At 36.8% G+C, this 27,192-nt stretch overlaps 1 protein-coding gene across 1 annotated transcript in view; it reads left to right on the top strand.

Annotated features, from left to right (window-relative positions):
• The window catches only part of ZNF652 (zinc finger protein 652), a 34,657-nt gene extending 8,987 nt beyond the window's left edge, over positions 1–25,670 (top strand). The window contains exons 2-6 of the mRNA XM_087713607.1: positions 4,609–5,731; positions 8,690–8,837; positions 10,576–10,691; positions 21,126–21,270; positions 23,012–25,670. Coding sequence (XP_087569733.1) covers positions 4,826–5,731; positions 8,690–8,837; positions 10,576–10,691; positions 21,126–21,270; positions 23,012–23,532 — 1,836 coding nt within the window. The 5' untranslated portion in view covers positions 4,609–4,825 and the 3' untranslated portion in view covers positions 23,533–25,670. The remainder of the gene's footprint in view (positions 1–4,608; positions 5,732–8,689; positions 8,838–10,575; positions 10,692–21,125; positions 21,271–23,011) is intronic.
• The last annotated feature ends 1,522 nt before the right edge of the window (positions 25,671–27,192 follow it).

The following is a 27,192-nucleotide window of genomic DNA, read 5'->3' as shown; positions in this document are numbered from 1 at the left end:
TTCATGCTTTCTTCAACGTGTATTTGCTTAGTGTGGGAAAATATATAAAATCTTTGAATGTTCTTTTTTTTCTTTTGAAAAACATATTTTTAAATTATTACCTTTTTTATCTTTCCCAGGTACTATATCAGTAATTTTTTAATTTGTATATCTGTGATATATGGCTTGAAACCAATTTATATATAGATCCATTGTGTTTCTTCACCATCATCAAATGAAAATTGTGAATGTCTTATTCTTGCTGTGCTGTTCTGTGTATACTTGGAATTCCTACATACTTGAAGCTAACTCTTAATTAGCTGTCTTAATAAACTTCTGTGTGGCCAAATTACATGCAAGACAGGAAATGAGTGATTGAATAAAAATAGACTGGTCTTAATGAAATGCCCTTTCATATTCAGTGTAGTTTAGTTGAAAAATAGATTTAGTCTGTCCATAATTTAAAATGTGCAGAACATGAGCATCTACAAGCCCCAAATTTGGAATGAGAATAAAAGTGAGAATAAAAATGATTTCAAATACATTTATATAAATATCATTCTTAACCTATTTATTTTGTCAAGATGAATCCCATATTTCATTATAAGAACATCTATGTTTGTTGCCAATCCGCTCATAAGCAGCAGGTGCAATTAGATCTTCAATACATTAATGAAGGGATCATACAATTTACAATCAGAATAGAGCTGGATGCGATCTTGAAGGATTTTTAGTCCAACCCGCTGCTCAATTTATTGCAATAGTAAGAACATGGAGAATACATTTATATCTAGCTGTTAAATTCCATGCATTAAGTATATAAATCAAGAACATATTCTTAAAAAATCAGTTTTTGCCACAGTCACATTTATATAATCCAGTATTTACACTCAAAACTACATGTGCTTCAAAGGAGCTTTGTCCTTATTACTTCACTAACAAAATGGAGTCTTAGACAATCCTTTTCTATACAGATATGATGAGTAAGTAACTTGTAAATATTTTGTTCACACTCTTGCTATAGAAGTTGAAACATTTTCCCCTTGTTTAGGTAATATAGAAACCTCTCACTCTAATTCTCTTGTTCTCTATCTCCCTCTCTCACTCACTCCTTTCCTCTCCCACCCTCCCTCTCTTACACACACAATATTTTTATTACATAATTATATATCAAATTATAACTCTTTTCTGTTTTAATAACATACTATATTTTGTGTTTTTCATTTTTTACCTCTTAGGCATTTTGAAAGGTATGGATCTTTGTGGGGAGTTGTTTATTGATTCTGTTACTATTTTAAACACAACAAAATAAATTAAAATAAATTACAACAAAAATAAATTATAAAAAAAGCTGGCTCTGCTTGCACTTGCACAACTAATACTTGTAAAGAACATTATTTTTTACTTCTAATCATACTAACTGAGTTTTAAATTTTTCTTCCTCTTGGTGATAGTCTCTCAAATATTGGAAGACTGCTATCATGTCGCTCCTAGTCCTTCTCTTTGTTAGACTACGTATTCCTGGTTCCCACAAATGTTCATTGTACAGTTTAGCCAATCTCCTAATCATTTTTGTTACTCTTCTCTGCATTCTTCCTAGAATTTCAACATCTTTTTTGTATTGTTGTGACCAAAACTGGATGCAGTATTAGAAGTATGGCCGTACCAGTGCAGCATAAAGCATTACTAATACTTCATGTAATCTTAATATTATCCCTGTATTGATGCAGAGTTCACCTTTCCCCAAAGGGTAAGGTTTAATGGTTCTCAATTATCAATATCTGAAGAAAATTATATCCATATTTTATTCATATTACATATTAGTAACTGGGTTATATCCTTTGGAATATAATGTATTTGGTACAAGTACCAAATTGATATATCTTAAATGGATAGGTAACTCAATATTCACCTATTGATATCAATTCTGATTTGAACCAGTTAATAGTGCATCCTGTTTTATTAAAAGCAGCTACTTTTGTATAAACACTGGGATAGTGATATAACATTAGAAAAAAAGAAAAGAATGTCATATGCAAACAAATTAATTTGTATTAATTGTTAATTAATTAAGTTAATTACTATTCCATAGATCTCTCTATGTTGTCTAACAGCACAAACAAATATTAAAATGGATATTAAAATACATGGATGAAAGTGGACATCCTTGTCTACTTCTTCTGAATACTAGAAAAATAGAGATAGCGTGCCATCAGTCTTTAGATGTGGGTGATTCATATGATACCTTAATCCATTTTACAAATTTCTAAGAAAGTCTCAATCTAGTATAACATTATTTATATTACTATATATTCTCACTTAGTTAATAGCGTTCTGTGTGCCTGTGGCATTTAGTCATGCCATCCATATGATCACAGAGAAGTCTTTGGACAGCATTGGCTCTTTGGCTTTGAAACAGAGGTGAGCACCTCCCCCCTAGAGTCGGGAACGACTAGCACATATGTGTGAGGGAAACCTTTACATTTACCTTATATAATTCTGAATAAAATTTTACAAATTGACAATTTATATCCATTGTAGTTTTATAGATTTCCTATTGGAATGATTGTTATAGCCTTCTTTATTTTAAATGATTAGCCTATATATTGCTGGACCTTTTGCCGTTCACCCCATATTTCTGTCATAGATATGTAAACATAAATTCTGTCAGCTGTGATATTATAGTTGTTAATACATATTTATTTTTCAATATTTGTCTGTATAAAACTGTAGACGGTTATCTAGCCATAAATGTTTTCATTTATTTTTCAAATATTTTCCCTTTCATTTTTAATTTCAATTTTATTTTTATATTATGTATAACTATTAATTCTATCACAAATGTGTATTCTATATGCTTCCCATTCAAAATTTGGGCACTTGGTATTTCTGAATTCAAATCAAAACATTGTGGGATCTCTACCTGCATTTTTTTTCTCTGCTATACTTTTTTCCCTTTTTTATTACACCTTTTTTATTTATTTTTTCTTTCATATATATATATATATATATATATATATATATATATATATATATATATATATATATATATATATATATATATATATATATATATAAAATTTATATTCACTATTTTTATATATTATATATATTCACTATTACCTTGTATTTTGCTCTTTTTTCTTTTGATTATTAATTAAGAAGCAATAACAAATTTTAAGTCATCTTTTTGTCAAAATTTCTGTCGATTGAATGGGAGGAAATATTTTTGAATGGACTACAGTACAATATTTGTGATTCCAGGATAAAAACCAAGAGACTTGCTTTATGCTCCTATTATTCAGTATGACAGAAGTTGGAAATATTTTTAATTTTATTCCATTGAAACAGAGCCAATTTTAAATGTTCCTGTCAAGCCTTTCAAATTTGAAACAGAACTTTTATTTGTCAACTTAATATGCCTTTCAGTCAAAGACTCTAGGAGACTTACCCAATAGGGTTAAATTATATGTTCACTCTGTAAACTTTATCTTGCTCATTTCCTGGTCTTCTCACTATAAAAATGGAGGCGGGGATTATTGGAAAGGAATAACAGAAAACATCATGAAACAATTAATAGAAAAATACACGATCTGCATGGATAGCTGACCCAAATATGTTACCTACTCCAAAAAATATAAAAAATATCGAGCAGATCACTCTACCTTGCCCCATTTATGCGCCTTTGGAAGTTCAGCATGGTTGGATTATATATTATTCTTTTACTCAGGAACAGCCTATCTCCTGAGGTAAAGATTGCTTCTATTGTCACGGCCTTTTGGGAGTTGGTAAAATGTGGATTTTCCAAAATTTTGTGGATTAACAAAAAGAAGGAAGAAATAAAATTATGTATGTTATGCACATGTATTTATTCATCTGTGTCTTTATCAAAATGAGAAAGCCGGGTACATCTTGCCCTTAAAACCCCACCCCTATTTCACCACCAGAATCTACTGATCCATGTTTCACTAATGAAAAAGAAAAGATTGTCATTTATTGGTGAAATGCATGTTTTGCTACTAGAAATTCCTGGATCAGTTCTTGATACCTCTTGTGAAAAGAATTAGGTAGCAAGTGATGAGAAAAAGATGAGAAACTGATACTCAGATGATATTAGGTTTATGAACAACACAGTATTTCACAGATTCCTGTTTCATTAGGTGCAGTCATAATATTTCAAGATTATCTTTATAGTTGCATAACTGGAATTTTCTGAAAATTGAAATTATAAATGTTCATTATTTGCAAACCTCAGAGCTTTATAACTTCAAACATTTAATTGCATCAATAATCTTACATAACTGCAAGAGTTACCTAGTAAGAGAATAGTAAAAGAAACTATTATGCACCACCTCTTAAATATATAAAACCATTTCTTTTTAACTATATTTAGCACTTTCTGTTGCTCTAAAATTCAGATAATAGTACATATTTGTTGGCAATGCAGTAAAAGCATTTCCCCATTTTCTCTTGTAGACAATAAAATGATTAGCTTGTTATTAATATAAATGGTTAACAACTGTTGGAACAAATCTTATACCTCGTTTATATTAAGCAACAGATTTTTCCAAGGATAACTTATTCCTGCTATGCTTAAGCCACTAACTTAATTTTCTCTTTTTTTTCTAGACAATTTTTTCATCTGTTGAATGACAGCTTTCTTCCTGTGAACTGTTGTCGATGTCTTCGTGCTATAAAACCAGAGTTCCATGACCTACACGTGCTTTCTTGCTCTGCTCCCCAAAAACAGTCATGACTTAGTTATTTCCAGATATTCATCTTGTTCCACAGGAGTTACTTCACTGATATTCTGGAATACAAGGTGCTCAATGAATCGAGAGCCCCCATGAATGATACAGCCAGCTCTTGCCAGCAGATGGCTAAAAATTGCACCACACATGTAGCAGGGATGGCACAGGAGGACAGGGGTCAAGTACCACCCACTTTCTATCATGATGCCAGCCAGGAACTTGATTTGTCCACCAAGATATACAAAAGGGAATCTGGGAGTCCTTATTCTGTACTGGTGGACCCAAAAGCAAATAAGCCACATCTTCATGACAGAGAGGAGCAGCCATATTTCAGGGAGGACAGAACAGTAGGAGAGGCCCGAGCCGTGAAAGAAGACAGGGAGAACTCTGACGACTTGCAGGAGGAGGACGAGGAAGAAGATGAAGTGACTTACAAAAGGGAGCAGATAATAGTAGAGGTAAACCTTAACAACCAAACATTAAATGTTTCAAAAGGGGAGAAAGGGGTCCCTTCCCAATCCAAAGAAACTGCTGTTCTTAAGACCAGTAGTGAGGAAGAGGAGGGTGACAGTGGGGAGGAAGAGGCCACTGAAGACAGTAATGATGAGGAGGAAAATGAGAGGCAGAAGAAAAAAGAGCAAAGAGAGGAAAATGATAGTGTTGCACAAAGGAGGACAAGGAGAGCTGCATCTACTGCAGCCGCCACATCTTCCCCTACTTCCAGAACTACAAGGGGCCGTAGAAAGAGCATTGAGCCTCCCAAGCGTAAGAAGAAAGCTGCAAAGGAGCCCAAGGCACCTGTGCAGAAATCAAAGTGTGAAGAAAAGGAGACTTTGACTTGTGAGAAGTGCCCCAGAGTGTTTAACACACGCTGGTATCTGGAGAAGCACATGAACGTCACTCATAGGCGCATGCAGATCTGCGACAAGTGTGGGAAGAAATTTGTTCTAGAAAGTGAGCTCTCCCTTCACCAGCAAACAGACTGTGAAAAAAACATTCAGGTAGGTTTTCTCACTGGTTTGCCAGATTTCCCTACCTTCTGCTGTCCCCTGGACACTTTGCAAGGGGGGGAAATCCTTTGAGGAGGGCAAGTTCCCAAACTTTTCTACTTTGATCAACATTTCCTCTTGCACAGTTAAGGCAATTGACTTGCATGGATGTGGGGAGGAGAGGGAATAATGTCTGGCTGTAAGAGTTCTCTAAACAATCTTACAGAAGAAATTGAACATCGGGTTCCAAACCTACACACATATTGTACATTGGTTAGTATTAAATGGAAGATAAAGACACATTATTTTAAAAAAATAACTATTATGCAAGATATATAAACTTGCATATGTAGTTGAGATATGACAGCATGCAAGATTAATTTGTAATAATGAAATTGTCTAAATCTTATTTAGATATAAATTGTTTAGGGAATATATGACAATGAGACACTCATGTAAACTAAACAGCCTGTTGTACTTTTCAGTAAATGTAAGAAATATATTTGATCTGTAAGTGTGTCAAATATCCATTTGCTATTTAACATGCTATGGATTGTTGTTAGATTTGAAATAATTATTTAGAAATAAGTAATCTATGTTTGGGGACTGAGAGGTATATTAATTCCTCAGAATCCTTTTGGAACTGCCTCAATGGGTAGAGCTGGATGAAGAGGAAATAAAGCATTCGACCAGGATAAATCAACTCAAAACTATTCACATTCTCACAATTTAAGAAGCAGTATTTTAACCTTCCTATTTGTCCATCTTATAAGATTGTTATTGTTCCTATTACCAGTCTGTGATCTTCACAGGGATTGTTAACAGAAAATGTTTCCTCCAGCTGTCTGAAATAGATGGGGGGAGGGAGGTTAACTTACCATTATTATCATGATGAAGGCAAAATATGGACTTCATGATCGCTAATGGGAGATGGGAAACAAGTTAATAGCAGATCAATCGGACAAGAAAAAAGTGAGTGTGGGTTCCATGATTCCATAAAAGATAGTTGTGAATTATACACAGGTAATTCTGAATATTGGGAAACTAATAAATAAAATACACTGCATATTTGCATGTAATTTATTCAGGTTAGTTCTTGGAATGAAACTGAATGCAGTATAATTAGATAAATACCTAACAAACTAGGTATTGTATACAGAGACCATAAAGGAACTAATAGAGCAAAGTGATACGAAGCAGTTTCCCTAAGAAAAGTTCCCTTTTAAAAAAAGCATATTTTTAGTTACTTCCCCATAGAACTCGAGGTGGAATTCAGGTTAGTGGGTTAACTAGTAGCAATATGATCCTATAGCTTATTCCTTTTATGATTCTTGGTCTTGGAAATGATGCAGAATGAGCAAATCAAGAATCTTTGGACAAATACAAATGAAAAATCCTTATACATATGGTCAGCATTTGTGTGTTTAATAAATGGATCAGCAAGATGTTTATTTTCAACTTTACACACTTTACCTGACTATATCAATATTTAATCTGGTAGCATTTATACCTTTTATTCTAATCAATTTTGATTTTTTTTAAAAATAATAAATATTTTAAATAAACATGACATAAAACATAGAGTAACCTTCAAATACTCCTTCTGGGGGCCTGCTATTTATCTTTCACTTATTAGCTATGAAATGCCCAGCCTGAATTAAAGGATAAGTGGTCCTTAGCTATGTGATTGGTTTGCATTTGCTTCCTTGCTCATTGTAATTGCTGGGATTAAGCATTTTGGTTTAGAATTCTATTCTCCCAGGTTCTGATTTTGTGTCTCTTCTGTACACTGGATGTGATATTTCTGATATATGTGTGAACCCAGAGGAGTAAGACACAGATGATCCTCCTGCTACTGCTCTGTCCACTCTGTTACTCAACAATTCCACTTCATTGTTACTCCTTGTGCCAGCTTCAGCAATCTTCTGGTCCAGAATTCTTATGCTGTTATGCCCTAGGAACTGGAATCCACTTACTTCTGTCTTCCAATTTGAATGGAAAATAAGAACGAGTTTCAAGTCAGTTAATTCTAATCTGCATTTTGTAGGTCTATTGTATTTTTAAAGTGCTTTGGACTAACTTAAAAAATCTCCATGGATCTTATATTTTTCTGACTAAATGTGTTGTTTAAAATTATATTTTGCTAACTTACTCCTATATGTTTCACACAATCTAAATAATTGATAATGTTCTGGTTTCTTGGCACAGAATTAAAATTTGGGGACAGAGAGAGCATTACTGGTTTGCTAGGGTTATGGTAAGATGTATTAATGATACTTGCACTGAATAATGATACAAATTACATATATATTTATTTTGCTTTGCGTTAATAACTTATCTTACACAAGATAAAAATTAATTAAAAAGTATCCTCTCCAATCAACTAAATCAATCGTTAATACAAAATTACATTACTTTGTTAAAATATGATCTATCATGATTTTGGCTAGAGGGAAATGTATTATTTCATTCCCTCTTATTTCCTATCCATAGTTTAACTTGCTGTACTCCAAATGAGAAAAATAATTCTTTTGAGTAATCCCACAATCCACAGCAATATACTTCCCAGATTATGCTTAAATACAAATAAGCTATTTTTGATATCAAACATCATTTTCAAGCTGGTAGGCTAGCTCACTGAATATAGTCAATATTCTTCCGCATCACTGCTCATTCCATCACTGTATTTTCTTTCTGTGTGAAAGGCTAGTAGAAGCCTTGATGTTGCTGCTGATCTGCTCTTGAGGAAGCAGCAGGTGGCGATATAAGCATACAAATACTTAAATCTTGTTTTCTGTGGTTTCAGTGACAGAATGAACTGAGTGGCATTTTAATACTTGTCACAAACAGCGTACATACAACTGCAGCTTTTTCCTTGTATATGTTCATTTCATTTGGTTACAGCTTCCTGGTACCATCTGAAGTGAACTTTGTTTAAATTATTCTTCTTTGTCCTATCCACCCATTCAGTGTGTTTCCTGTAATAAGTCATTCAAGAAGCTTTGGTCCCTCCATGAACATATCAAGATTGTCCATGGATATGCAGAGAAAAAATTCTCCTGTGAAATATGTGAAAAGAAGTTCTACACTATGGCTCACGTGCGAAAGCACATGGTTGGTAAGTTTTTGCTGTTTGTTTTGCATAACATAGTGCTTCCTTCAGATTTATGATTCTAATGTTCAGTCAACTGTCCATGTAGTGTTTAGGTAGCTCCTTGTTTACAAATAGATTAGTCATTTTAAAAACTGTTAACTATAACTCTATTGCTATGCCCTTGTTCATCTCCATTAGCCATTACTAGAAAGGATAGAGAACACCATAGAAAGCCTTTCAAGTAAAAGGGGAGAAGCTTTTGGCATCTCAGTCTGCTCTATGTAAGACTATCTGGGATTATAATGTGGGGAATCTGATGCAATTGGAGAGAGAAATGTTATTTTAGTTTATTTGCAATGCAGAGATTTGGTGTTTTAGTTAAGCCACATTTATTACTAGTTTTATAATAAAACTTCTGAACTTTGATGTGCATCTTCCTGAATGCAAACACTGAAGTTAGGGAGTTTATACATTTCCTCTTGCCTTTAAAACCAAAATCTACATTTGAAAGAATTGAAGCATATAACATTGGTAAAATGTGTGTTATCTTCACTATAAAATACCCATCCATAGATTTAAATTATACAGGAAGAACATTTCCATGACAAGTTGAACTTCTTTTAAGGGTGAACTGTTCCAATGATTTCTGTTAAGAAATTATTCTTACTTGGCTGGAATAATTTTGACTTGGTAAGATAGCTAAGAACTTACCTTTGAGCTTAACTGGGATGGTGAGAAAGAGAGTTAAAGAAATAGGACACTTTAGTCTTGTGATTACACAAAGTCTAATTATGTAGTTCTCTGTGTACGTGCCTACCATAATTTATAGTCAAATTAGCGTACTTTGTTTTTAATCTGTACTAAGCTAATTTCTATATTATAAGGCACAGTAAATAGCATTTTTATTTCCTGAGTGTTAATTGTTACTTGAAGTTATTTGTTTACCGTATTTTTCGGAGTATAAGGCTCTCACACACACCCCAAATGGGTAAAAATGTCTGTGCGTCTTATACAGCGAATGTTACTGAACTCCCACCGGCCCGCACCCTTCGGCTGTTTTCGGCCTCTGCGTGACATGTTTTTGGCCTCCACTCATTCTAGTTTAGATTCATTCGAGGCTGTGGGGATCGCCACAACACATTGCCGCCGATTGCCACCTTGGCACATCTCATTTTCAGCCTCCGTGCATCGCGGTTTTGGCCTCCACAAGTCACGTTTTCAACCTCTGTGCATTGTGTTGCATTTTGCAACGTGTGGAGGCCAAAAATGGGGCATGCGTAGGCCAAAAATGCAACACACGGAGGCTGAAAATACGACTTGCGGAGGCAGTGATTGGCAGCGATGTGCTGTGGTGATCCCTGCAGCCTAGAACAGCTTATTGGTGGTATTCCGGGAGGCCAATCCAACCGCCAATCAGTTGTTCCTGCTGAATCAGGCTGTGATAACATGTTGAAGTTGACCAGGCTGTTTGCTGCAAGGACATCAGCCAGATGAATTCTGATAGATGCTGATAGGCAGAGGCAGATTTTTTTTTTCTTGTTTTCCTCACCAAAAACTAATGTGCGACTTATACTATAGAACATCTTATACTTCAAAAAATACGGTATATTATAATTTAACTACAGGCCACAAGAACCATTCTAATTGAATGACACCCTCATAAATACTTAAATAAAATAAAAATTCAACTGGATCCAATCTTATTTATGCTCAGAGATTTAAGCTAGTTATGACTGACTGACTTAATTGACTGATGTTTCAGCACATACTAAGGACATGCCATTTACATGTGAAACCTGTGGAAAATCTTTCAAACGCAGTATGTCGTTAAAGGTTCATTCACTACAGCATTCAGGAGAGAAGCCTTTCCGATGTGAGGTATGAATTCTGATCAATTGTAATTTGTCTAATTGTAAAAAAAGCATATAATTATAAAGTAATGTTAAAATTGAATAAACATGAACAATAAAACCTGTTCTACAGATCAAAGTTATCTCTTATCTAACATTCTATTTCTACAGTGACCACCATACAGATAAGGATAGTGATATTCTCACAATCCACTGCAATTTTTGTTTTGGTCTTATGATACCTTCTTAACTCTATGGCAGAAATGGATTATATCTCAGGATCAAAATTATAACATTTATCAATGCTTGATAAGAAATCAAAGATATTGTTGTGCTGCAATACAGCCAAATGAAGAAACATTGGGTAGGGGAAGATAATGGCAGAAAACAGTTTAGATCACTGTCAGATCTATTAAATAAACCAGGTTAGGGAACTGACTACACTAAACTATATTTATTGAGATAGGTTATAATAACAGAACTTTACAAGTTTGAGTGGACCTTAGTAATCTCTGAACATACTTGTTTTCTTGCAGACATTTCATTACCCAAACTAGGTAACATTATCAGTGCTAGTAAAAAGTGCAATTTTCTGTCAGTTTATATTCTAGTAGCTTGCCCTGTCAATATTGGTGGGGGTGATCTTTGGTTGGGTTCAACCAAGGAATTTCTAAGGCCACTTCAACCAACACTGACAGGGCGAGCCACTAGAATATAAACAACAAGCAAGCTCAGAGAGCACAAGGACTCCTCATTTCAGCCCTGAGCTATTCTTTATTTATCTTACAAGTCTGACTGTGTTTTTACTTCATCTTATCCTCTGCAAATCAGGAGAGCCATATTAGTCTCTAATATTCCTAGTGTCACTGTTCCGATTTTCCAAAAACCAAGAAACAGAAATAAAAGGTTCGATTAATTGCTTTTAATTCTGGCAGACCTGGAAACATCAGCACATAGCAACCAAAACAAAGGCAGCAATAATTATTGCTGCTTTCCTACCTATTTAACTACGCCCCTACCCACATGGCTGTTGTACTTCTAGAGAGGCCTGGAATCATTCTGTTGGGCCTAGTTCTTCTATTGCCGGCCTGCTCTCTAGATGATTGTCGGCCGGCTGCTTCTTCATTGTCAACTTCCCATGCTGTGAGTCTACTGTTTTTTATTATCCCTGTAAGCCTTCCCCCACACCCCACCCCGCCTTCAAATGGCAACCCTGAGATGGTCTGCCGGAGGCTTGCCGTTTCAAGGGTTGATACCTAGACTCTCTGGGTTCATCATTTACTTCTGCATGTACTGTCCTCTTAATGGCTTTGGATGATTTCTGCAACATCATCTCCATGCTCCTTATAGCTACTTCCAGGGATGAGAGCCTTGATATTTGGTACCAAACTTGATAGACTCTTGTACTATACCACAATATTTAGTAATGAAGGCTCAAATGCCCTGGTTTCTAACTGTTGCTACTTAGTGGATAACACTAGTGTATAATAAAGCTCTCCTCCTCCATAGCTTAATTGTGGATGAAAGGGCTGGATTTTTTTTTTTTGAATTACCAAAACCTAGCTGGCTATCAAGGGTAGCCCAGGGTTAAGGTGGGTATAGCCATTTTCATCTGAAAAGTCTGGTGGCTTTCAAGTGCACTGCTCTGCAGTATCCAGTTGCAAATTCCTGCTTGTGAAGTTGGGCAGTAGGGATCAGAGGAAATTGTGCTTGTGTTCCTCTTGGAATTTATAGCTGGTTTGGCAATAGAGTTCCATGGGCTTATCGTATGGCAGATTTTAATCTGCTGATTTCAGATGCAGGCTTGGAGGGTACTCAGGTGGGAACACCTCTATGCCAAAACACAGACCAAAAAGTGTCACATATTGAACCTTATCTTGGGACAGTTGCAATATAAACTGGACTTGGAAAGTATTACCATGAATCCCTTGCCATGGACAGATTATTCCCACTTTGATTTTTTTTATTTTTCTGGGGCTGTATTTTTCTCTGTTCCACAACAGAGAGGTAGGAATAGGCTGACCGGGTTTCAGAAGAGGGATAGAGTTATTCATGGAACTCTTGTACATGGTTAAGTCATCATTTGCAATATGGGAGCAAGTGTGTCCTTAAATCAGATCACACCTCCGCTGGCTCTCTAGTCTATACCACAGACAGTTGCCTAGTTTTCAAAGGAATCCAGATGTAATGCAGTGACATTTAACATTGATGAAAAAAACAAAGAATACAGGTAATCCTTTATTGTTGTTTTTGTGTTAGGAATCAAGGGTAAGGCTAGGTAAAATTTCATCTAGAACAATGAACACAGGTTCCCCTCAGGCTATATGCTCTCTCCATTGTTCTTTTCTCACTATACCAATGACAGCATCTCAAGGGAACCCTTTGTTCTGAAATTTGCAGACTATTCAACAGTCGTTGGCCTCATTCTAGATAGTGATGAGTCAGCATATAGACTGGAGGTTGAACAATCGTCCCTATGGTGAGCCGTAACAATCTGGAGCTGAATACATTTAAAATTGTAGAGATGAGAGTGGATTTTCAGAGGAGCCCTTCTGTTTTACTACCTCACCATATTGGATAGTACAGTATCAGCAGTCCTTCATATTTGGAGGTTTTATAATCTCCCATGGCTTGAAATGGACACTTAAAATGAAAACCATCATTATAAAGACACAGTGAAGAATGTTCTTCCTGCGTCAAGTCAGGAAGTTCAGACTGCCCCAGGAGCTGTCGATACCATTTTACAGATAAATTATTAAGTCTCTTGTATGTACTTCTATAACTATCTGGTTTGGTATAGATTCCAATGGTTACCGTATTTTTCGGAGTATAAGATGCACTTTTCCCACCCAAAAAAGAATGAAAATCTGGGTGTCTTATACTCCAAGGGTAGGCCCGCCACCCTCTGGCCCCTACCCACAAGGAGCCCAGGGAAGCATGGAGGTCAGGACTCGGTTGGCAAAGCGGGCGCTGTGCAGGAGGCAACGCAAGATGGCTAGCAGCTCTGCCTGCCCCTTCTCCAGATGACCCAAGCGAGGGCAGTTGACTTCTGCTCCTGGCCCAGAAGGAACGAGGTGAGGAAGGTGCACGGCTCTGTGATGTGCAATGGGGAATCGGGGAGGAAAACATTTTCAGGTGGCAGTGCTAGCTGCAGGCCCCATTTTTGGATTCGGGGATGGGATCAGAGTGCTGCAGCCTGAAAACACTTTCCTCCCCGATTTGGGTGGAGGCCAAAAAAGTGGCTAACTACCTGAAAAACACCATTCCAGATGACGGTGATTGCCAAAAACAAGCATCGCTTTGGACATTGGCAGTGGCAGTGGTTAGGGTGCCGCTTGGAATCTGCCGAAAACCACCCCACGTTTTCATGAGGGTAAGCAGCTCTGCGAATTGCATCAGGGAACTGGGCCAACGGGTGGCAGTTGCTGGAAAGGAAGGACGTTTCGCTTTCGGGGCTCCCACTCAGCTCGGCTCCCAGGCGCGGAGAGGTCTTAGGCGGTGGCGGCGGCTCCTCACATTGCTGGGAAGTGAAGTCATTTTGGCCATTGTCTCTCTTGAGCTGCCTGCTAAGCAGCCAGAGGGGGGACCAGCTGTGAACCGCCCTCCCCCTCCAAAACAGGTTCATTCCTCAGACTATGCCCTGACCCTCCCTCCAGAACATGCAAGGGGTCTCTTTAGGGAAAGCAAGTAGTCCCTGCAAATCACAGAAGCACCTCGATAAGTTTTCCGAGAAAGAACTTCTCAGTAATCAACAAGCTCTTTCTCAGCCGAGTCTCTGAGGCACCTCTCGTTTGCTGGAGGAAGAGGAGGGCGGTGTAAGGCAGCAGCACCTTAAACCAAAACCTCTGAGTAACTGGGAAAGAAAGTCACACTTTTCAGGCGGTGGTTTTCGGCAGGTACCAAGTTGCACCCTAACGGCTGCCGCCACCAATCTCCCAGCATGCAGAGACTTGAAAAAGTGATGCTCATTTTTGGCACTTTACTCCCCAGCAAGGTGAGGCAATGGCGGCAACACCTAAGCCCTCTCTGTGCCTGGGAGCCGGGATTTTTGGCAATTCCCATCACTTGAAACAAGTGTTTTTCAGGCAATTAGCCACTTTTTTGGCCTCCGCCCAAATCGGGGAGAAAAGCGTTTTCGGGTGGATTCCCCTCCTGAATCCAAAAACAGGGACTGCAGCCAGTGCTGCCACCTGAAAATGTTTTCCTCCCCAGTTTCCCGTTGCACATTGCAGAGCTGTATACTCTCCTTCTCTGCAGACTCACCTCTTTCCACCTGAGTCGGGAGCAGAAGCCCTCCACCCTCTGCCTGGGTCATATGGAGAAGGGGTAGGCAGAACTGCTAGCCTGCTTGCCTTACACTTCCTTCACCAACCAAGTCCTGACTTCCATTGTGGAATCGGGCTCCAACCAAGGCAGCAAAGGCACAGAGGGCTTGTTGGGAAGCCCAGCACTGTGTTTACAAGATGGCAGCATCCAGGAGGACTGAAGTGCTGCATCTCTATCAGGCCTAGCTGCAAAAAAGCCAAGCTTTCAATGCCTACGGCTATAGGTAGGAAGAAGGGGAGCCTTCAATGCCAAGTCCCTCTTCTGCCCCCATGAAAATAATCCCCCACTCCACTCACTCCAGTTAAATGTGCGTAGGGTGCTAGGGTTTGTTTTAATTGGATAAAAAGATCTGTGCTGCTCGTTACCAAAATCCGAGTGGAAATAAGGACACCGCTGTTACTGATGCTGGTAGGCAGAGGCAGAATTCTTTTTTTCTTGTGTTTCTCCTCCTCTCCCCCCCCCCAAATTAAGGTGCGTCTTATATTCAGTGTGCCTTATACTCCGAAAAATACTGTAGTTAAGACTATAGAAAGTATAACTGAAACTAGCCCACCTAACCTGTATATTGTATGGATCAGAAGAAGGGCCCCAGACCCCCTCACGTCCTGGATATAAACTCTTTAAATTCCTCCCCTCCAGACAGCCTACAGGGCATTCATTACATGTCAAAAGAACTAGACCCAGGGACAGTTTTTCCCTCATGTCATCTCTCTGCTGAACACCTAATTCTCACAGTGCTGTCTAATGTCTATGTATATTTATCTATGTAATACAGATGTAGCATTAATATTTATCCTTCTTATTAGCCTTCTAAGTCCCTCCTTTGATCATGATCATGATTCTGTTGCTTTGCATGTACACTGAGAGCTTCTGCACCCGAAACAAGTTCCTTGTATATCTACTCACACTTAACCAAATAAAGTATTCAATTTTAGTTGACCTCAAAATTTCCATTGTTAAGCAAGGCAGTTGTTAAGTGAGTTTTGCCCCATTTTACAACCTTTTTACCACAATTGGTAAGTGAATCACTGCATTTGTTAAGTTAGTAGCATGGTTGTTAAGTGAATCTGGCTTCCCCATTGATTCGCTTGTCAGAAGATCACAGAAGGTGATCACATGACCCCTAGGACACTACAACTGCCATAAATACATGTCAGTTGCCAAGGGTTTGAATTTTGATCATGTGACCATGGGAATGCTGCAAGAATCATAAAGTGTGAAGAATAATCATAAGTCACTTTTTTCAGTGTGGTTGTAACTTCAGACTGTCATCAAATAAATGGTTGTACATCGAGGACTACTTATAAATCTGACCAAAAATGGCTAAGAGCCTTTTTTTGAGGATTATCTTGTAATGATAAGGATGTGATATTTTCTGCCCTTATTTCAGGCATGGGATCAGAGAAATATTTGCAGAAAGGTATCCAGGAAACACTTTTTTCATTTCTTAATTGAATTAACTGTAATGCAATCTACATATGAAGTGGTCCTAGAAAAACATTTAGAAGCTGCAGCTGATTTAGAATGCAGAAGCATAGACAGTTTTGGATGTTTATGATACACCTGTTTTGTAAACTGCACTGGCTGTTCTGGCTCCCAATGGCATATGATAAAGATTAGTTGTGGAATGACGCTTCTGATTATTTTTGCTTGCCTGTAGAGGTATTCAGAGATAAATTTGAAAGAGATATTCAATAACCATTAAATAAACACACACACACACCCCTTAGCTGTGAAAAAGAGGAGGAAGTATGAAGAAACTCAAGATTGTGATACCTTGATCCTCTTGATATAAGCCAAGGGAGGGAGAGAATCTTCGTTAGGCTTTCAAGATTCTGTTATTATACTTTGTAACAATAAAATTACAACAGTCCTTTTGGAGTCTTATTTCCTGACCTGGCCTACATAGAAGGACTTACATCAGTCTTGAAAGCCTCATTGCTTTCTAATTATGAAGTCATTAATCTTTCTTTTGATTATGGAAATTGCATCAAATCTTCAGGCACCCTATTGTTCATAGACAAGCTTGCTCAAGCATGATAGAACAATAACAGCAAGTGGAAATACAAATAACAAACTGCACATTATCATAGTACAGTTAATGCAGCAGTTCATACAAGATTTGTCTCATGGGGCAGTTTCAACAATCTGCATCCCAGCCAGTATTTCTTTGCTCCTAAAGGAATTTCTGGAGAGGTTTGGAAGAGACCAAGATCAGTTTTTTACTTTTATGACTCAGTTTGAGTTGTTTATGAAATGTCAACCAACAGCATTTCTTACAAATTGTTCCAATGTTTGTTCTGAATCTTTTGAAAGATGGAACAGCCAATTGCCTCCCTCATCGAAGGCAATGTTCATATTGCTGCATAGTTACCAGAACATCGTAAAAAGTTAAAGTTGGCATTTGATTATTCAAGTAAGGTAGCACTAACAAATTGAGAGCTCTGCAATCTAAAATAAAATAACGAGAAAGTTCATAAATACATATAGATTTTCAGTTATTTGCCAGAGATGTGGGTAAAATAATGTTTCTTTGATGGACTAATTTTCAGCTTCCTACTAATGAACTGAGAAAGAATTTTAGTGCTACATGGCATACCAGAGAATTTGAAATAACAGTTCCAATACTGAATATTAATAGAAGGTAATTGGAAGACTTGAGGCATGGAGGAAATAGCAAGATTTTTCACCTCTGCCTACCCCGATGACTTTCTCAGATACTGGTGTTACAGAATCCAAATAGAAGTAATAAAGAGATGCATGTCCTCAATAGAGAAGGAGAGATTGAAGTTTATGCTTCTACTGTGTAGCGCTAGAATACAAAGCCTAGACTTGCATCACAAAAATAGGTACTTCTGCCAATTTCTCGCCTATGGAATTGCAGCCCACATTATAAACAAGTGCCCCACCTGTTCAAAAGGCTTATCTTTGGGGAAAGATAGACTCCCCTCTCAGAAATCCACCAGGAGAGCCTTTTAGCTATTAAGAAGAGCCCAGGCAGCCGACAGAAAGACTTACCATTTTATGTCAGAGAAGAAAAAATTATTGAGGGATATTCATTGCTATAGATTCCAGCTCCTGGGTGTGACCGTTAGTGGTCCCTACCCACTACCTCTTATTTCAGATTTACTGGATAGCCTTCAAAAGACACATTTTCACAAAATTGGATTTGATAGATGAATATAATTTAATCAGAATAAAAGATGGACATGAAAATTTGCTGAGATACCAAGTACGGCAATCTGAATACATAGGAATGTTGTTAGATTAGTTAATTGCAGTGTGACCATCTCCACATTCATGAGTGAAATATTGTCTAATGTCTATTGTCTAATGTCTTGGATATGGGACATGGGAAGTCGGATGTCAAACTCACATCACAGTGGTGTTACATGACATATTGTGCCTTTCCCCACTTTTCTAAAACAGGTGGGCATGGCCAGTGCATGACGTATCTGGGCCACGGGTCGTGAATTTGACATCCCTGGTGTAGAGGAATGTAAAGATGGCCTTAATACTCAGCAGCTGTAAGCTTAGCCTCAAAATCGAAGTGGCAGTGAGCAAGAAACTCAGGATTGTCCTACCTGGATTGTCTTGGGGTAAAAGAGAGAAACACTATTTTTCAAGGTCCTTTTATTAGATAGTAAAATAGAGCTAAAATGCCCTTCTAGAGTCTGTTTCTTGAGGTGGTCTATCTTCAGATAGTCAGAACCAGTCGGGTTCTGACTTTTTATTAGGAAATATTATATTCTCTTTTGCCACACTTTGCCCATGGAGTACGTTTCCCCACTAGATCCAGAAAGCTTCAATTCAATTGGCCTTTAATAAGGCATTAAAGATCTGGATGTTTCCTCTGGCATTTGGGGCAGGAAGTTAAATCAGTTCTGTTGATGAATTTGTCTGGTTTGATTTATGCTGATTGAAAATAGTATCATGTAGACCCCAGGTATAAGTATATTATTTTTGATTAGTACTTGGAAAGTTTATTTTGTATATTACATTACTAGTTTGTGTTTAATCTTCTATATGCTTCTTAGAATCATTGCTGTATGATGGGCAGTTTTATGAATTGTTTAAATAAATGAGACATTATTGTTGATTGATTATAGTCATTGCTGTTATATTGTGAATCCATGAGAAGCTGTTGTACAATAAATTTTAACTATCAATATTACGCAGGGAGCCTTTAGACAGGCTGAATATACAGTTTCAGATATAAAGGCGTAAGAATAGATTTAGAGAATGGAATAGTCAATACTGGTATGCATATATTTTTTAAAAACCGTTTCAAGCTGTAAATAGAACAGTTCAATTCAAAATGTATCCTTGGAACATTCTACGTGTTTTCTGTTTCAATATAAAAATTATAATATTTTGAATATACAACATAAATGGGAACTCTTAAATTTAATTATATATTATCCCTGTACCGTAAAATTGATAGGGAGAAAGTCAGTGCTATTTCCCTTCCAACTTTCAGGAGATTTGTCCAATGGGATGATAATAAGTAATGATAAATACATTTTTGAAAAGTTATAGAAACAATATAAAATACAGTACATATTCAGAGTATGTGGCTATGACTACCAGTCTGAAGGGGGGAGGGGAAATAGCCCAAAACAAAGGAAAAAGAATGATGAATTACTGTATAACTATTGACCTTCTTGAGGCGCAACACCTGGTCCCATAGGGCAGAAAGCTCTCCTTTTCCAGACATGCTTTGTATCTTTGCATCTTCTATATCTCTTATTGTATGATTGCAGTTTAGCAGGTTCTGCTGCTAAGAGCAAGTTTAGTATTGTGGTTAAAATAATAGGGTAAAAATCAGGAGACTGAGTTCAAACCCCAGCTTAGTCACAAAGTTAGCTGGATGAGAAAGCCAGACACTCTATTTAAACTCTAGAAAGAAGGAAATGGCAAATACTTCCAGAATCTTGCAAAGAACCCTACAGGGTCTATTGAAAAAAAAAATCTGCTGCTACAAATTGTCTTCCAATTCACAACTTTTCCTTAATAACTGTAAATTCTCACAACTTTCCTTTCCTTTTTTAACAATGAAAAGAAGCGATGAATGGGAACTGACATAGAATAATATACATACTACTTGCCCATGTCCTTCAAAGGCGTGTGGCCTTTCCTTCTCATTCTTGAGAAAAGCCAACATCACTAGGGATGAAAAGAAACAAACTTCATCAGACAGGAAGAAATTATAGAAGTCCTAAAAAATATAAAAAAATATGCAGTATATCAGGCAAACTGTGAGATTGCAATGAACTGCCTCAATTAATGCATTCTTGCTCTGACCTAGAGATGTTGTGATTTATGTTTATAATTTACTTCAGAATTAAAATTATTTCTAACAGCTTAAATCTTGGTTATCCAGTCAGTCAAAGAAGTGGGACAAAATACTCTCTATTCAAGCCAGTTTACGTTTTGTCTTTTATCTTTTCCTTCCATACAGACATATTCATTTGCTTCTAACATAGTAATGCAATAAAATACTGCTAAAGCTTTTGTGTCTGTAACCTTTAATTTGGCAAAACAGTGCATCATAGTGTAAACTCTTTTAGACCAGACATCTCAAATGGATTATCTTTTAAAATCTGTCCAAAATCCAGAAGCCATGTTTCCCTGATTCCCATAGAATAGAATTTTGGCAAATTTTATAAAATATTCTGACATTAAAATTACCTAGTCAGCTCCTGATGTTTGGCAGTCTCTACAGTTCATCATGGACTATTTTTAAGGCACATGCATCTCCGAATATCTCCCTAAATGTTCAAGAACTTTTCAAGTCTGCCACTGTTGAAGGCATTGAGGAAACTGTAAAAAGGTATCTCTGAAACAATGATCCAACAAGTCATAATTGTCTAGTATTTACCTAAAATAATTGTTTCACTTTGAAACTATTCTCTTATCAGAATCAACTCATCCTGAATAGGATTCCATTGCATTTTTTAAATTCTAATTGTTAGATGTATTGATATGATGTAATTTTAGTGTTGAAATTTTTGATGGTAAAATAAAATGTCAAATACATTCATATAAACTTAGCTCTGTTCTGTTTGATATACTGCTATTGTATCATAACTTTCTTGCCTGAAGTAGGAGACTGATTACCCATTATGTGTTGCAGAATTGTGATGAAAGGTTCCAGTACAAGTATCAACTTCGTTCCCACATGAGCATCCATATTGGACACAAACAGTTTATGTGCCAGTGGTGTGGTAAAGATTTTAATATGAAACAGTACTTTGATGAGCACATGAAAACGCACACTGGTAAGGCTACATTTTGATTTTTATCTTTATAAAAGACTACTGATGTAATAATTCTTAGGACAGTTAATAGATTAAGTTTATCAGCACATAAGCTTTTTTCTTCCATTAAAATCTAAATATAATGCTGTTTTCAGTGTAATTAAACAAGGATATTCTTATATTATCTGAATTTCAACAGTAGAAAGCAAAAAAAAAAAGGAGAATGAATTTCAGGAAATAAAATTGCACAATCTCTTTGGAAGTAGAAAGCTCTTGACACAATGCATGACAAACTCTTAGGCCAGAAGAACAATATATGTGTATATTAAAAAAGAACATAAAATATAAAAGGGATTGTATTAGATCCAGAAAGCAGTAGAAAGGCACTGGGAAAATTTAAGAAGAGGTGTTGATAGAGATGTGATGTGAAAGAATCAAATGCAAATGAAGTAAAAAAAGGAATGGGAGATTAAGAAAATGAAACATTGGAGCTAGAAATGACAAAGCATAAAAGCACGCACTGTATCAACTTCCTGCAGATCTGGTGAAATCTGTGAGGAAACCTGAATAAACTACAGTGAGGCAAGATATCTGATAAATTATGAGGAAGGTAACTTTGAATATAGAGAACCAAAATCTGGTTACAGGAGATTGTGAGCAGAAGAATTAATTGTGACTAAAGGATTATAGTCTAAGAATTCAAAACAAGATATAAAAAGATAATGTGGTTGAATAGTTGGATAAATAGTCATAGAATAAATAATAATAGGATGGTTATTAATGCTGACATTTCAAGTGAGATTGGAAATTGGAAAATGATTTAAAAATATATAAAAAGAAGGATGGATTGGAAGAAATTGTAGATAAATCTATATATGTTAAAGGTGAGGAAGGGAATGATATAACCCCGGAATGACGGTGGCCCGCAGAGCCATATCTGAGGGCACACGAGGCGTTGCCTTATGTCAGCACCAGCACGCATGCGTTCACTGGCCAACTGATTTTCAGCCTTCCAGAGGGTGTGGAGAGGGTGAAAAAATGGCCCAACGCCCACCGGAAATTCAGAAATGAACTTCCCCTGGGCCCGTTAGGCCATTTTTCACCCTCCCCAGGCTTGAGGAAAACCGCCTGAAGCCTGGGGAGGGCAAAAAATGGACCTAGCGGGCCCACTGGAAGTAAAAAAATGGGCCATTTCAGCTTCCAGAGGGCCTCCATGAGGGCATTTTCACCCTCCCCAGGCTGCAGGAAAGGCTCTGGAGCTGTGGAGGGCGAAAAATAGGCCCACCAGAAGTCAGGAAATGTGCTGCTTCCTCCTCCCCCTGGGTCGGGAGGAAACCATGCGCGCATTCATGGGGGTCAGCGGGGGGGGGGAGTCTCGTGCATGTGCAGGTGGGCACAACGCAAGGGAGGCATTTAATTACAGGTGTGGGCACATCCGCGTGCGATAGTACACGCAGACACACTTTTGGCACCGAAGGGAAAAAAGGTTCGCCATCACTGGTATAACCTGTAGAACCAGAAGTTTGGAAGGACTGAGAATTCTTGGGTATAAATAAAGATAATGCATTGAGAGTTCTAACTTGACAAATCTGAGTTGAATTATGAACCCCAGCCAGAATAACCAACTATGGATGGTTTTAAAAATTGTATATCAGTAGTATAGATGAATCTTTGATAATTTCTTTGATTTAGGATTTGCTTTCAATTTTTTTTTAATGAAAATTGAATTTGATTAAAGGTGCTATTTTATAACTTTTAACAGGAGAGAAGCCTTTTATTTGTGAAATCTGTGGCAAAAGTTTCACCAGTCGCCCAAACATGAAGAGACATCGCAGAACTCACACAGGGGAGAAGCCGTATCCGTGTGATGTGTGTGGCCAGCGATTCCGTTTCTCCAATATGCTTAAGGCACACAAGGAAAAGTGCTTCCGTGTTACCAGTCCTGTTAATGTGCCACCCTCTGCCCAGATCTCACTTGCCACAACGTCATCTGCCACCACTGTATCTTCTGTTGCAAACACACCAAATCCACTTGCTCCCACTTCAGCAATCAATATGAATCCAGCGAGCACGCTTCCTCCTCGCCCAATTGGCCATCCATATTCTCATCTGCATCTTCATTCACATCATCAACATCATCTTCCAGTCCCTGTCCCTCCAGTCCCTCATTTGCCTCCACCTCCTGCTCTATTTAAGAGTGAGCCTTTAAATCATAGGGGCCAAGGTGAGGACAGTTTTCTGCGACACCTAGCAGAAAAAAACAGTTCAGTGCAGCACCACTAACTGCTTGTCTTCTGCCTGCTATTCTCATGATTTTAAAAATCTGGAATTGTGCTCTTCCCTAAGAAAAGGTACCATTTTGGCCCCAAGTAAATTTGCATTACTTTTGGTGATCATCCAACTTAGGGGAGCCAATAGGACAGATGCCCAATTTGGCTTGCACGTTTTACTGTTGACTTTTATAAATTTCAAAAGGACAGAGAATTGTGGATTTTTTTATAATTTCATATCAGCTAATGAGGTATGCTTGCTTTTGTATTCTGGATTTTCTCCTCAAATTGGGGATGAATCTGGTTTCCTTTGTACTAATCAGAAAGACTGTGAGACTAAATCCCAGAGCATTAATGATCACTGTGTATTGTTAATTTCTTTTCTGCTCTGTATGTGTGTGTGAGAGAGAGTTTGTGTGGGTGTGGGTGTGCTGGTTATGGAGTGAACCAGCCACACGATTGCAGAATATGAAGCATAGGAAAAACAACAACAATAGTAAACAGATTTTAATCTCATTTGAATAGTTCTCCTAACACACTCTTTATTTTATTATAAAAATTATTTTAGAGTTTTTGTATAGACCTATTTAGTAGCCTGTTTCTAAAATGAAATGTATTTCGAATAAGCGATGTAATTTTTTTCAGTGTAGCTGGACCTATGTTGTTACAATAGATAATTTTTATAATCATTCAAATGTGATTCTTTTAAGAAAAAAGATGCAAATAGCTTCTATAGTAAAAATTATTCTTACATCTGTACTGCTCTAAAAAGGTGCTTTGGCGTATAAAGGAAGAAGCCCAAGAAGTCTCTTGTAAAGCTGCCTCAGAAGTGGAGATAATTTGAGAACTTTATATAACTTATTTGTAAGGGGAGGGGAATTTTTACTGTGAGACATATCTTCTTTCCATGTCACTTGAGGGCGATTAGATAAGGACCTTGAACTACTGTATGCCCCAAAATTTCACTTCTGTTATACTGAATCATGAAACATTTCAGAAAGGATTTCTCTTAGAGTGAAAATTGCACATGAGGAACAGTCTCAACCAAATATGGTTTCAAACATAGTATGCTATCTTATCACGGGCATACCTTAGAACCTAGTTCATTATAGAGACGTGTTTAAGGTATGAGTTAAATTGGGACCGATTTGATGCTGCTTGTTTTTTCTTAAGTTTGTTAAGCGATAAGCAAGGGAACTGCAAACTAAATGCAATTTAGTTGGATCTGTAAAAATTAAACCTGAATTAGGCAAACGTGTGTGAAAACCATTGTCAAAATGGCTGAAAAAATGAATATCATGGAATATGTGCATACGCTAAAGTTGTGTAAAGGATAGATAGTACTGATTATAGGGGATAATGTCTTTCAGGTTTGACCATGTTCCACAGATAAATGGAAAGAAATGTTGAATGTTAAGCAAGTTGGTAATTGTATTTTTCTCAGTCTGCAACGGGTCTAAGTTGTGACAAATAAAATCATAGTAATTAACTTTGGATAAAGTACAGCACCATTTAAGGATCTACTTAGTACCTTGAGGAGAAGGCATAGAAATTCCTTTATACTTAGAATCTAAATTTTTCTAAGTTTAATTTTCATGCTCAAAGACCATCATGCTGATTCCTAGGATATTATTCTGCCTTGAAAATTAGACTTTAAGTTTAATTTAGAAAGGAATATTACCTTGGATGAAACGGAAAGCCCTTGTTATTCATTCCCTTAGGCTGCTGGTTGTGTTTCCGCCTTTTATTAACTTTGCATTAAAAATAAAATAGCTGACTTTTCGGTATCTATTCATATTTGACTGAAAACTTCTTAACTCCTTTTTCTGAAGAAAAAAAAAAGTATTTTTAAAATGTTGTAGTAACATTTATTTGTTCCTTCTCCTTTTTTAGGCAGTAAAGCTAACTATAAAAATGATAATATTTAACAGTTCACTATCATCTACTATCTTGATTGGTTTTATACATTCCATGTCATCTTGTAAAATTGCAGTTCTGTATAGAATGCCACAGGCCAACAATGTGGCCTGTAAAATCCACTGTTCCAAATTTAAAGGAAAAAGTCACACCTGATAAATCAATTGTAATCCAATTTGCAAAAAGAATTTTTTCAATAAATTTACAGTATTTGGCTGCTATTTATGAATCCTACTACTTGAGAGGAGTGTGTTTCTGTGCTCTCTGTTCTAAAAGTTAACATCATTCATTTCAGAGCTGTGAACGAGTAAAGGGAACTAGAAAAATGAGTCAAGTACCATTGAAGTTTCTTCATTCTTGTGTGGATGAATTTGCATCTATCCTATTGCAATATTTAAGACTTCTTTTTAGAAATAATTTGGTTCATTGCAATGTCATCCCTGTAATCACAATCATTAATGAGTATGAACTGATAGAGGTCTGCACTTTTGTCTTTATGCAATGTTATAGAATACTTTTCATTTTCATTTTAAAAATATTTTCAAAACACAAACATCATAAATGTGTAGCCATTCAGAATCCATTTCAAATATGTGGTACGTAAATGTGTCATTCTTAGCATTAGTTTTGACTGAACTTGTCAAGCACTTCACAAAATTGCAATGCATATTGAAGTTAAATATGACATTGTGTAGCTCTTCAGAGACACATACAATTTCAACATATTAACAGTTGTGAATTTCTATTCATTTGCTAGTCAGTGACTGTAATAAAAAGGCCTATTTATTCTATTAGTTTGTTTTTATACTTGCATTTTAGTAATTAATCCCAAAGGAGGATCTAAAAATCAAGCAAGAACATTGATTTTTTCAAGGGCTAATGAATTGTTTTTAAACTGCTGTAAGATGATTGATTTTGATACTAGAATACAGCATATGTGACTCCCTCTCCAGAAAAATGATACTTAAACCAACCCCCTGAAAGACTAAAAAAGGCAATTGTACAAAGTTGTAAGAACTATTGTTCAGTTCAATTCATAACAGCAAAAGAAAATCAACTTATTTTCTTCCCATTACTGTATAGATAGTCCTCAAAACAATTTAGTGACCATTCAAAATTACAGTGATGCTGAAAAATGTGATTTACAAACCAGTTCTTATACTTACGGCTGTTGTAGCCGTTGCAGCATCCTTTTGGTCATGTGATCAAAATTTGGACACTAGGCAATCAATATATATTTATGATGGTTGCAGCCTCCCAGAGTCAGGTAATCCCTATTTGCAGCTTTCCTACCCACTTGAGACCAAAGTCAGTGGGCGAAGCTGGACTTAATCATATGATTCACTTAATCACAGTAATTTACTTAAAGATCACAGCATAAAATTGGATGCAACACTTAAAAAACCACTTCACATAGTGACAGAAATTACAGTACCAATTGTTATTGCTAATCGAGGATTACCTGATATTAAAATATGCTTGATTTGGAAATAAATCTTTACTCTGGCAATACAAGTATTGCCTTGTTATATATCTTGAATGATTTGAAGATTTGATGGTTGGATTTAATTTTAATTTCGCAATGAGTGAAACAGTAAGGAATATTCCTTTGCTGATTTGCCTTAGTGGAATATTTAACATTCTCCAAAAACTAAAGCAATGGAAACAAGAACAACAAAAGAAATCAAACTGTGGAAACTTTTCTCTCACATTCTTCCTTTACCATGAGTTGTCTGTAAAGTTGATATTTTTCTAC

This window comes from Thamnophis sirtalis, unplaced genomic scaffold (genome assembly GCF_051295495.1).
Source record: "Thamnophis sirtalis isolate CommonGarterSnake01/CBP01778 unplaced genomic scaffold, rThaSir2_p1.2 scaffold_4, whole genome shotgun sequence".
Lineage (NCBI taxonomy): Eukaryota > Metazoa > Chordata > Lepidosauria > Squamata > Natricidae > Thamnophis > Thamnophis sirtalis.
This window is presented reverse-complemented; position numbering and strand designations above follow the sequence as displayed.